The sequence below is a fragment of the Vigna angularis genome, chromosome 4 (genome assembly GCF_016808095.1).
Source record: "Vigna angularis cultivar LongXiaoDou No.4 chromosome 4, ASM1680809v1, whole genome shotgun sequence".
Lineage (NCBI taxonomy): Eukaryota > Viridiplantae > Streptophyta > Magnoliopsida > Fabales > Fabaceae > Vigna > Vigna angularis.
Window position 1 is genome coordinate 10,194,530 of NC_068973.1, and position 12,286 is coordinate 10,206,815.

The 12,286-nt window shown below is 35.6% G+C and overlaps 2 protein-coding genes across 2 annotated transcripts; one reads left to right on the forward strand and one right to left on the reverse strand.

The window, feature by feature from the left end:
- Positions 1 to 3,466: 3,466 nt before the first annotated feature.
- On the forward strand, positions 3,467 to 8,639 carry LOC108332030 (uncharacterized). Its single transcript, XM_017567121.2, has 15 exons — positions 3,467 to 4,155; positions 4,235 to 4,411; positions 4,544 to 4,668; positions 4,755 to 4,890; positions 5,511 to 5,660; positions 5,753 to 5,806; positions 5,943 to 6,038; positions 6,123 to 6,182; positions 6,339 to 6,413; positions 6,520 to 6,573; positions 6,802 to 6,903; positions 7,008 to 7,673; positions 7,749 to 7,865; positions 8,037 to 8,144; positions 8,348 to 8,639. The coding sequence occupies exons 1-15, from the start codon at positions 3,748 to 3,750 to the stop codon at positions 8,498 to 8,500; spliced, it is 2,481 nt and encodes an 826-aa protein (XP_017422610.2). The 5' UTR covers positions 3,467 to 3,747; the 3' UTR covers positions 8,501 to 8,639.
- Positions 8,640 to 9,897: 1,258 nt separating this feature from the next.
- LOC108330198 (pectate lyase) lies at positions 9,898 to 11,655 on the reverse strand. The gene is made up of 4 exons (XM_017564702.2): positions 11,462 to 11,655; positions 10,697 to 11,360; positions 10,340 to 10,582; positions 9,898 to 10,221 (listed from the first exon to the last, which is right to left on the reverse strand). The coding sequence occupies exons 1-4, from the start codon at positions 11,653 to 11,655 to the stop codon at positions 10,006 to 10,008; spliced, it is 1,317 nt and encodes a 438-aa protein (XP_017420191.2). The 3' UTR covers positions 9,898 to 10,005.
- Between the last annotated feature and the right edge of the window lie 631 nt (positions 11,656 to 12,286).

A 12,286-nucleotide genomic window follows, 5' to 3' on the forward strand; every position in this document is an offset into this window, starting at 1 on the left:
ATGCATTTTCTTTTATTTTGGATGTATTTTGGATAAACTTTAATTATTGACTATTTTTAAATATTTTTTTATTATTTGAAAACAAAAATTTCTGAGTGGAACATTTATTTGATGAAATAAATGAACAATTTAATTTTATTTTATGATGCAAGATAAATACATTTAGAATATGTGCGAAAAATTTCAAAGTTTTTAGTAGCATCTTGAAGGAGTGTTACACTACGCTGAGATTTCATGTATATTAAAGGAATACCATTTCACTCCTCAATCATCGACAAAATAAACATCTTTCTAATTCATATATGAAGTAGATACCATGATCCCTGTTGAACTTAGAGAAGCCTCTTGGAAAAGACAAAGCTTTGATGAAGTTCATATGATGACAACTTATGAGCTTATTTCAACCTCATATATGAGGTACGTGATAGTACAATACACATGTTAGAGAATAGGCCTTTCTTTAAGGCATTTAAAAGTTTCCCTAGTTGAAATTTATCCGAGTACAAAGACATTTGAAAGTGTTTAAGTTGAAATATATATGAGTACTAAGTATATAAAAGCACAAATGATTGAAATATACCTCACTACAAAGACATTTAAAAGCACCCATGGTTGAAATATATTTGGCATAAAGGCATCTAAAAACGTTTCGAGTTGAAATATTCAAGTATAGAGGTGTCTAAAAATGTCATTGATTGGAATATATTTGAGTACTGAGCGTCTAAAGGCGCAAAAGATTGAAATATATCCAAGCACAAAGACATCTAAAAGTGCTTCGAGTTGAAATATTTTTTAGTATAAAGGTGTCTAAAAGTTCTTCAGATTAAAATATATTCGAATACCAAATGTCTAAAAGCACATATGATTGAAATATATATGAGTTCAAAGACATTTAAAAAGTGTTTTGAGTTTAAATATATATACAAAGGAATCTAAAAGGTTTAATAGCCTATTTTGTCCCCAGTTTTGTTGAATAATGTCAATTCAGTCTCTCGTTTTAAAAGTGTTTGAAATTGGTCCTCACTTATTAAATTTTGCATCAAAATCGTTTCTTCCGTTAAATAGAAACAAACAGAGTTAAGAGATTGATTATCTGAAAAAATGCAGTGGTAACGTGTCATTTTTATATTGTATGCGTGGTGACGTGTTACGTTGTTAGAGATTGAGCTGGATATTAAAGATAGGTTTTTTTAATTAGGAGTTTTTTAATTGGGGAAAAAAATAATTTAGGGCATTTTGCATTTGTGTGACTGTAGCCACCACCCACTACCGTTTCGTCTTTGCCTTTGTCGCCAATCTAGATTGCACCAAGACTTCATGCCTATGCCCTTATCTAAACCACGCATGATCCCATCGGCTTCTGCAATCTGTGAGAGCATAGGAACATGAAAGAAAAGTACAAAAAATTGTTATATTTCTCTGTCAGGTACCAACTCTTGAAATCAACTACATTTCGTTAATTGGAAGGAACAAGAATGCTCTGGTTCGCAACTATAGGCATGGTTTTTCTGGTCTTGTTGTTCGTTTAACCAAAGAGGAGGCAAACTTATGTGCTCACAAACCTGGTGTGATCTCTGTCTTCCGGGATCCAATTCTGAAGCTCCACACAACCTGTTCTTGGGATTTCTTTAAGGACCAAAACCCACTACCCAAAACCCACAGCCCAAATAGGGCCTCCAACTCTGCTCCCTCATCAGACGTCGTCATTGGCAATTTAGGAACCTTCTCTTATAGCTTCCCCTTCCAAATCCAAACCTAGAAAAATTCGAAACCTTCGCTTTCAACTTTCCCTTCCAAATTGAAACCTAGAAAAATTTGTCTTTGATTGGTTGGTGGCTGTGAAGGTGCTATGTGGGGCTGGGTTTGGATGAATGAAGGTGATGAAATGTGTGTGCTATTGGTGATCATGGATGGTTCAAGAAGAGAGGTGAAGGATTTTTGTGTATGGAATTGGGCAGTTTACAACTTTCCCTTCCAAATCCAAACCTAGAAAAATTGTCTTTGATTGGTGGTTGTGGAGGTGTTGTGTGGGCTTGGAGTTTGGGTGAATGGAGGTGATGAAGTATTTGTGTGCTATTGGGGAGCGTGGATGGTTTAGGGAGTGAGGAGAAGGGATTTTTGTGTGTGAAATTGTGCAATATGCGTGAAGTGATGAATGGATGATGGAATTTGTGTAGGTGGGGGAGACATGTGTGATTAGCAGAAATGAAAATGCCCTAAATCGATTTTTCCTTAATTTCAAATACCCAATCTTTAATATCCAGCTTAATCTCTAACTATGTAACACGTCACCACACATACAATATAAAGATGACACGTTACCATTGCATTCTGCGAGATAATCAATCATTTAACTCCGTTTGTTTCTATTTAACAGAATGGATGATTTTGACACAAAATTTAATAAGTGGAGACCAATTTCAAACACTTTTAAAACGAGTAACTGAATTGACATTATTAAACAAAACTGAAGACAAAATAGGCTATTAAGTCAATCTAAAAATACCGAAAGTCAAAATATAATCGAGTACAAAGAAGTTTAAAAAATCTCTGATTAAAATATATATATATATATATATATATATATATATTTGATAATTACTTTAAAAATATTTAATCATAACTTAGATGAAAAATCATCTAAAAACTATTTAAAAACATTTATCCATAATTACGTCCACACATCCAGAGTTTATTCATTTGATAGATGTATACTTTTTTTTTTATCAGTTTGAATTTTTTTTCCAAAAATTGGTTTTCTTTATCAAAGTTTTGAGAAGGTAGTTTTTTTTTTTTCATAATACATATTTATTAAGCCTATATTCAACATATTCCAAAAGTTGTTTGAATTAAATTCATTCACAAAGCTTGGAGAATAATAAAACTCGTTCAATTCACCAATACTTTATTTTTCACTTTAGAGCTAGAAACTTATGTATATATCTTAATATATTATGAAATATATTCAAGATATTTACAATTAATATTTTATAATATAATAATTTATTATCATATTTTATTATATATTCAAATTGTTACGATATAATAATTGATTATCTAATATATCACATGTATATGTATAATACTTAAAGTAAAAAATTTTGTTAATATATATATATATATATATATATATATATATATTTTTTTTTTATATTTAGACACAGATTTATAAATTTTAAAATCTAAAAACTTATCTAATTTAAATCTAATTAAATGGATTGAATTTAAAATAAAAAATATAAATTTAAATTTGAGATTAATCAAATTAAATAGACTTAAAATAATATAAATTTAAATTATTATGAATTAAATTTCATAATTTAGATTTTTTATCCATCCTTAATCTCCACTTATTCCCGTAACTCACCCAATTGTTTTTGCAATTGCTTCCCGCACCCCTGAAAAATTTCAACTTGCATACAATGCCATAATTACAATTATGGGTTTTCAAATTTAACCCTAATATTTTTCTCTTTTCTCCTTCACCTAGTCCTTCCCCGACGCCTTTCTTCCCAAAGTCATTCCCGTTTCGGTGCTTTGTTCTCACTTCCTCTTCTTCCTGGCATTTGATTCCAAAGTCATTCCTCTTTCCTTTCTCCTTCTCTGTTGGTTGTCTTCAAGCCTCGGTTGTGATTTTGCTGCTGCATTTGGATCACCGGAGACAAGCGTTGCGGCTGACCATCGTTACCGCCACTGCTGCATTTTGTTTTTCATCCCTTGGTGGTGGGAAACCCAAACAGAGTGAGTATGGGTCCCGACGGCATGGTAGCCGCGGCGGAAGCCCTAGCGGCGTCCGGTCGGAGCGCGGAGAAGCTGAGTCTTTCGTCACTGCAATCGAAAATGAAGTGCGATCCTGAAGGCTACGAATCGGAGCTACATCTTATCTATAACCAATTCAATTCCTCCCTCGAACTCTTTCAGAAACAAGCCGCTATGAGCTTCACCTCCGTCACCGGCATCGGCAGCGACCCCACTGTAGCCAAAGACCTTGGCGACAGGGCCATGTTCCTCTCCCACGTCACTCCTTTTTACCCAAAACACCTCGCCGATTTCCCTCGCAAACTCGCCGACTTGCTTCGCTGCGCGGCGCGCACGTTGCCTTCTGGACTTCGTTGCCACCTCACTCACGCGCTCATCCTCCTCGCTAATAGAAAGGTTTAAATAAACTCGGTTCGTTTCAATTTGGGTTCATGGAAGTTGTGTCGTGGTTTGATGTGATGTTGCATTTGTGTAGGTTGTTGATGTTGGAGAAACGCTGTCGTTGTTCATGGAACTTCAAACCTTAGGTGACAGGACGCTGAAGAAGCTGGCATTTGATCATGTTGTTCATAGTATAAGGCGCATGAACCAAAAGCACAAGAACGAAGCCAAGAACCGCGCGCTTCAGAATGTCTTGTTTGGATTGCTTCAGGTTTTTTGATGATCTTTTTCTCGTCATTTGCTCTTTTTTGTTTTTTTTACTGTAAGTAGTTTAAAACACAAAATAAACTAATCTAAACACTCAAGTCTTCTAACTGGTCAGTGAATTTGTGTTTTGTAATAGAAAGAGGAGGAAGAGTCGGCCAAGAGGGCGCTTGTGACCCTATGTGAGCTTCACAGGAGAAAAGTGTGGTTTGATGAAAGAACAGCAAATGCAATTTGCACCGCTTCCTTCCATCCATCGTCGAGGTTTTTCTTTTATCTGTTTTTTTGTATGTTGTGTTACAAATTGAAATTTTATCACCCTAAGGATTATGCTTTTTTATCTCTTTCAGGATTATGATAGCAGCTTTATCATTTCTGCTTGATTACGAGAAGATTCAAGATGATGATGATAGTGATGATTCAGGCAGTGACGATGAAACAAATGAATCTCCTCAAGTTGTTCTCAGCAGGGAGACCCTTTATAAGGTGATGTTTAATGATAACTGTCCTATTAACGTTAAATTTGTGTTGCACTTTTAATCAGGGTTTTTCATATATATATATATATATATATATATATATATATGTATATATAGACACACACACACACATTCATGGACCTCCCATCTTCGTATATAGCAAGAAAAGAAAGAGCCAGGTTAATGATGTGGGATTAGTGGATAGAAGTCTGTTACTGGTGGAGTGAATTCTGTTATGTTGAAGCCTAATCATTGCTGAGGCTAGAGGAGAGGAATGGAAGATATGGAGGGAAAAGTGATTGTGAGAGAACAGGATTGGGGTGGAGGGGTCAATGGGTTAATTGTTGGTACACATTTCATCCTTTTTAATGTTATCAATCATAAAACATCCTTTATTAAACTGATTCTATTTTTATTGACTACTTTTTATTTTTCATGATATATCATCTTCCAATAATGGGAATTTGAAGAATGAAGTTATTTTCAAGGGACATTAGTGAAATTGAATAATGTTAATTGACTATCTTAATTAGTGTGTAATTGATTGTTTTTGCTTATATTTGAGTATGGAGGTAGTAAAATACGCTTAGTTGTCTATAATTATCGATTATTCTTACAAATATTTAGGCAAGCCACCAAGGTACAGCAGCGAGCAAAAAGAAAAAGAAAGCAAAACTACAACGGGCCATACGCAGCATGAAAAAGCAGCAGCGCATGTCATCTGAAAGGACTAATAACAGTTATTATTCACCACTTAACCATCTTAAAGATGCTCAGGTTTGTAAAAATTTTATTTCAACATCCTATATACATTTTCGGCTCAAATTTTGTTTTATTATGTCAGCATCTTGATTACATATGATTTTCAGGGTTTTGCTGAGAAGCTGTTCACACGTCTTAAGAATTGTAACGAGCGATTTGAGGTGCCTACTCTTATAAAACTTAAAAAGCATTCCAATCGCCGTATTAAATTAAGATTAGCAATTCCTTTCAAATCTTCTTGTGCTTATTCAGAAATTACATATTGACTTGGTTCTTTGATTACCCTGCATAATATAGGTTAAGATGATGATCTTGAAATTGATTGCTCGAACAATTGGACTTCACCGGTTATTTGTGCTAGACTTCTATCCTTTTCTTCAGAAATATATTCAGGTATCATTTCATAAATTAGGTGAAATTTGGTATTCTGTTTGTTACTGAAGTGTGACAGTTGCGATGTATTCATCATGTAATCAGCCACATCAACGAGACATAACAAATTTGCTTGCAGCAGTTGTTCAGGCTTGCCATGACATGGTACTGTATAATTGTGATTTATTTTCAATCCATTTTATTTTTATAGGTATAGTTTTTTCTTTCAGAATTCGACTTTTTGTTAGCTATTGTGTAATATTTTGTTCTCCTATGATTTTCTGTTTATCCTATCTCATTCAAGGTGTTATATGGATTCAGGTCCCTCCTGATGCTGTTGAGCCCTTGTTCAAACAAATAGTAAATCAATTTGTACATGACCGATCGCGTCCAGAGGTGTTCTTTTCCGTCTGAATAACATTTTATATATTGCTATATATTTTTATTTTGTTGCAGGGGCACTCAAGTTTGTTTTCTTGATGATTTTGGTTCATGTTTTTAGGCTATTACTGTTGGACTAAATGCAGTGAGGGAGATATGCATGCGCATGCCATTGGTAACTACTGCCATCTCATCATCCTAGGGATATATGCAACTTACTGATTTCTATTTCCGCAAAATAAATTTACCCACCACTATGGCTGGTTAACTTGTAAATTCAAACTGTCACTAAAATGGTCTAGGGGTTTGTTTCCTACACTATTCCACCTTCAGTAGATCATACTTGAGCACCTTGTTATGTTCCCTAACTATGCTATTCTGATATTTTTATTTTGGACTGTAGTTAATGAATGAAGACTTGTTACAAGACCTTGCACTATATAAGAAGTCCCGTGAGAAGGCAGTTTCAGTGGCAGCTCGGTCTCTTATTGGGTTATTCAGAGAGGTAGTTAAGGCTCTGTTATGAGTAGGTGTCTCCTTGTGTGCTTAAGCCCAGAAGCACACTCATGTACATTATCCACTACTTTAACTAATATTGTTCATTTGCAGCTTTGCCCCTCACTGCTAGTTAAGAAGGACCGTGGACGGCCTATTGACCCAAAGGCAAGACCAAAGGCATATGGAGAAGTTACTGTTGCGACTGATGTTTCTGGTGTTGAGTTATTGCAGACTGTTGACAACGATGAGCAGGATGGTGATCATTCTGATGATTCTGCATGCAGTGATTCAGACAATGACCAGCAAAATGATCCGATGAGTATTAATGATGATGATGATGATGATGATGATGATGATGATGAGAGCCAGTTGTGCAGTGATGACACTGAAAGTGATGATGATGAAGCCAAAGGTAACGATGCTATATCAGAAGATGAAGATGAGAGTTATGATTTTGAAGCTGGTGACAGTGATACTGATGAAGATGTTGACGATAAGGGGGATGGCAATGATGAAGAGGATGGTGATGTTTCAGATCATGAAGAAGATGGTGAACATGGTTATTTAAGTGATGGCGGCAATGTGGAGACTAAAAGTAAATTGAAAGACTCAGCCAAAAAGAGGAAGTTTACTGATTTTGATGGTCGAATTATTGCTGCTGATACAAGTCTTCGGGCTCTGAAGAAATTGGCGGGGGCAAAAGTGGGGGATGTCCTACCAGAATCTCAAGATGGAATTCTTTCTAATGAAGACTTCCAGAGAATAAAAAAATTAAAGGTTTCTTTGGCTTATTCAGTAAGTTCAATTTTTAGCGTTTGTGGCTTTTGTTGAATTTATTTATGTAAATTGTAGGCAAAAAGAGAAGCAAAAAATGCATTAGCTCAGCAGGGGTTAGCGAAGTCATCAGGAATTAAAGTTCCAACTTCTGATCAACTAAGTCTAAAGCGAGTGGATGGTGCAATGTTGGAAGTAAGTGGCTTTAGTTGCTCGGTTGATTATCTCAATCTGCAATCCTTGCCTAAAGGATGAAATACAAGCTTTGTTTAAAGAGATACAGTTCTAGATTCTCTTTAAAAAAATATTTCGTCTTATACACGTCAATAATCAGGGCTATCTCTATTCATGTACCCCATCTTGTAGGTTCATGTAAGGAAAAAGATGAGCAAAGATGAAAGGTTGGCATTGGTTAGAGCAGGGAGGGAGGAAAGAGGAAAATACCATGCTCGAACTGCTGTAAAACAGAATAAGGTATGTTAGTTTCTCTTGTTTTTTTTTCCTATTACCTTGATCCAAGACACAGTCTAAGGTACTTGATTGGCCTAGGCAAAATGTTTTATTTTATAAAACTGTGAATTTGAATTTGAAAGTGGAAAGAACAACTAAATCATATAATTGCCGTGCTACTTGATTTGATTGGAAACCAATGGACATGTATTGTTTCCTGTGAACAGACGGGTGGTCTAAGCAACCGACAAAAGGAGCACAAGAAGAAAATGCCCTTGGCTGCAAAGAGAGATAAGGTATCAAGAACCCGGATAGAGAAAAAGAAAAAAAATCAGCGATCTGGCAAACAGTTCCGTGGAAGGAAAGCGTGGAAGCAATAGATATGGTGTCATACAATGAACTGAAATTTTGTTTTGTAATGAACCCGTTCGAGTCTTTATTTTATTTTTTGTTTTCGAACCTCATTTACTGTTTAAATTGGTAATCGATGATTTTTATTTTCCAACCTCATTTATTACCTTTTTTAGTATTAAAAAGATAGTATTTAAATAGATGTCATTTATTTATCTGTTTCAATTGTGACTGGTTTGCTATATTGATAAAATTCTGAGCTTATATATTTTATATAAAATAATTGGGCCCTTTGGAACAACCCCACAGCATTGTATATGTCCCTGTTTTATACTCAGGGTCAATATTTCCATCAGAATTTTCACAAGCCCTTAATAACTTTTCTCAAACATGCCAAAGCTCGAGTAAAAGTCTACGATTGTTTGGTTAAGTGAAGTGGTTGGGATGTGAAGCATGTGGCAGTATGCAATAGAGGGGCAAGGAGGAAGGGGTATATGTTGTGAGAACAGAGGTCACTGACCAAGTGTGAGAATAGATATGTGGAGTTGCTGGAGATGGTATGAGTAATTACTCTTGTACAGTGGAAATACAATAGTATTATTAAAATAAGAAATACCTCCTATTTGAGGGGTAATAAATACGTTCCGTTGCTTACACTTCTCATCCCTTTGTTTTTCAATCCAAATAATCTGTTACATTCCATTCTCTCCATTTCACCTTTCATCAATCCATAACGTAGCCTTGAACATTACCTCTATTTTGGCTTTGCAACTATTAAGTTATGAAAATTTTCTGGAGCTTTCTAAAGTAGAGACCCTTAAGACTGATAACTGTCTATTCAAGCTTGTTATTTTATCAAGCAACAATATTTAACATATTTAGGATTAAATTTTATTCTTTTTCGATCCATACACTAATATAATTATTGTCTTTTGCACTGTTTTGATAAAAATAGTCAAATCAGAATCCAATAAATGAACCGTTTGACCAGAGTGATGTCTTCCGATTTTTGCAGAGAGTATAATCTGTTTGCCACCTTTTGATTCACGTACAAAATGATAATAACTTAGCACAGAATTTAATTTGAAAGAATAATGACACTGTAACACACTTTCACATTCATTTCACATGTATTACAGAGGTAAAATAGTTAAAAAAAGTATAAACTTTTGAATAAAAAGTAAATAAGAATAATGTTAAATAAATATAAAATATTTAAGTGTGTAAAAGAATTTTTTTGAAGTCTCGAATTTATCTGAAGATGAAAATTTGTGTACAATGAAAGAATATATACAGGATTGAGAATTTCACCCATGCCTTAAGAAATCTGGCTTAGTTCTACTATTCTCTTCATCTCCCATCCCTAAAATTAGAATCTATGGGAAAAGGAAGAACAAAGCGACAGAAGGAAATTAAAAAACCCAGAAGCATTCGCGTTCGGTCTGACTGTACATGACTCTTATATACATAATATATATATTTGTATGTGTTTTGCAAGCTCTCTATTTTGAGCGTGCAGTGCTCCATGTTTAGTTCAGCAGGCCTTGTTTAAAACACATTTTATAGGACCTGCATCTTTAGTCAGAGAAGCCACGGACTTCGCAGATTGTGCTTTCACGTCTGTCTTGGGAGGCTGTGCAACTTTTTTCCCTGACTCCACAAAGAAGGCTCCATTCACGAATAAATCACCCTCCGATCTCCAATTCCAATTCTTCCACCCATCTGAATTTGTCTCAGTCCTTTTTGTCACCTGTGTATATCATGTGCCCCAACCTTGTTAATGCATATAAATTCAAAGAAACGAAAAAAAATGTGTAGGGTTTCCTTTGAAAGTTTGTTGCATGAACATGTAATGTAACATTGCATACTTCTTTTGCATTCCTGTCTTCCGGGGCGACAAAACGGTTTCCCTGGCTGATGATGGTGGGTTGCTGGCTGCCACCTACGGCGTACATTAGCCAGTGAGTGTAGTCGTTGTTAACAATATGAAAGAAGCCCCATCTGCACCTCGGCATTCTCTGAACCAATCCTTTCCCGAAATGGTTAAAAGCCAAAGTCACCTGCATCACTTTATCTCCTGAGAAGCTATCAGTGGCGCCGAATAACAAAACCTGAAAAGCCACAACACAAACGAAATGAACAACGTTAATTCATGCCACAAAAAGAAGAATACCAACACTAGAAGCATGCATGCATGCATGCATATGAAAGAAATGTTTGAAGAGATAGAAGTAAGTTACGTCGTTGTGTTTGACAAAATGGCAGTTGGAGATGGTAACTGCAGTTGACGCACTAACGACATCGATGAGGCCATCAGAACAATTGGTCATGGAAAGATGATCAAGCCAAATATGCGTGGATCCAAAGACGGAAATCCCGTCGCCGTCACTGGTGGCGCGAACGCCGTAGTGGGTGACGGAATCTCTTATAAGTCCACCTTTAACTGGCTTAATGTCGTGGATGTGCAATCCGTGAATGATAATGTTGTTCACGTACTGGATCGTTATCTGGGCACCATCTTTGATGTGCACATTGGCACCACGTGCATCGATCGTCTTGTTAGCCGTTAGCATAAGCTCTCCTTTCAGCTTAATGTTCATGCTTTTCGAAAAAGTGATCCACAGTGGCTCTGGCCGAGTAACCGCATATCTCAATGTTCCTGGTTTAGGGTCCAGTAGGTCGTTGTCGGAATTGTCGTTTACCACGTAGATTTTCCCATCTTTGCCTCCGGTTGTGCCGTGGGCAAACCCCATTACACAATCTGCAAGCTTCTTTCGGTTTTTATCCCAATTTTGGTCACATCTCCAACATTGGTCAATTGGGTTTGCCGGCGTGCATTTACTATTGCTCTTCAAGTCCCTTCTCGTGCTGTTGGAGCCTTTCAACGCTCTGTGAAGCCATACATTTTTCTCTTAGTTTTCATGTTCATCTATTGCACTGAAGAAAGGGAAAGAGATAATTAAAGATAAAGATATTTTGGCAACATTTACCTCATGACTTGTGTATTGAATTCAGCGGTAACTTTCATGGGGTTTGGCTTGTATGCCTTTTTTGCAGCTTCCCTTGCTTCCTTCATTCGCCTATGCCAGACATGGTCCATGTGACCTATGTTAGCCTTAAGGGTGGGGAGTATTGCAAGAAAAATTACGTAAAAGAAGAGCAAATTGAACTTGGTAGATTCCATAACTGTCGTTTCTTTCTCTTGAAGATGTTTGACAATTAAGCTTGTGTTTTGTTTTGTGTTCTTTGCAACCTTATAGTTTTATAGCATTTTAAGTTCCCGTAGTTTGTGGTAGAACCGATAAAAATGGTGTAAAAGATATACTTGGATGCTATATCCTTGTGTCTGAGTTGATTTCGGTATATCTGCTATATATTCGCCGGTGATTGTAGCCTCTTAGTAGATATATTAAAACCTTCGAATTATATAAATAGATACGAAAGTTTGAAGCCTGTTCGAGGAAAGAGGATAGCCTTTTCCCTGAAAGCTTGTTTTTAGGTTATGCTTTCTTTGTCTAATTTTTGGGATATTTTAGTAAAAGAATGATAAAGTTTGTTACCGTTGATCTTTTTAAATGAAAATAGACGATACATTAGTAATTAAATTATGTTAAAAAATCATTGAAGTAATCATGCTAATAACTATTATGTCCACTGGAGAAAAATTTACATTTTTATTAAATGTTTAGAATTTATTATTTTTAAATGCTTTATTTCAATAGTAACATGTGTTTCAACAATCTGATAACTACTTTTCCATATAGAATAATAGTACCAACACACAGTGCAAAGATAAAATATCATAAAAATGTAAA

Coding starts and splice junctions, on each gene's coding strand:
- LOC108330198 (XM_017564702.2), bottom strand. CDS start 11,655: ATGGAATCTACCAAGTTCAATTTGCTCTTCTTTTACGTAATTTTTCTT. Junction 11,361..11,461: donor TTCAATACACAAGTCATGAG/GTAAATGTTGCC, acceptor ATGGCTTCACAG/AGCGTTGAAAGGCTCCAACA. Junction 10,222..10,339: donor AAGACAGGAATGCAAAAGAA/GTATGCAATGTT, acceptor TGATATACACAG/GTGACAAAAAGGACTGAGAC.
- LOC108332030 (XM_017567121.2), top strand. CDS start 3,748: ATGGGTCCCGACGGCATGGTAGCCGCGGCGGAAGCCCTAGCGGCGTCC. Junction 4,669..4,754: donor TCCTTCCATCCATCGTCGAG/GTTTTTCTTTTA, acceptor TATCTCTTTCAG/GATTATGATAGCAGCTTTAT. Junction 8,145..8,347: donor CTGCTGTAAAACAGAATAAG/GTATGTTAGTTT, acceptor TCCTGTGAACAG/ACGGGTGGTCTAAGCAACCG.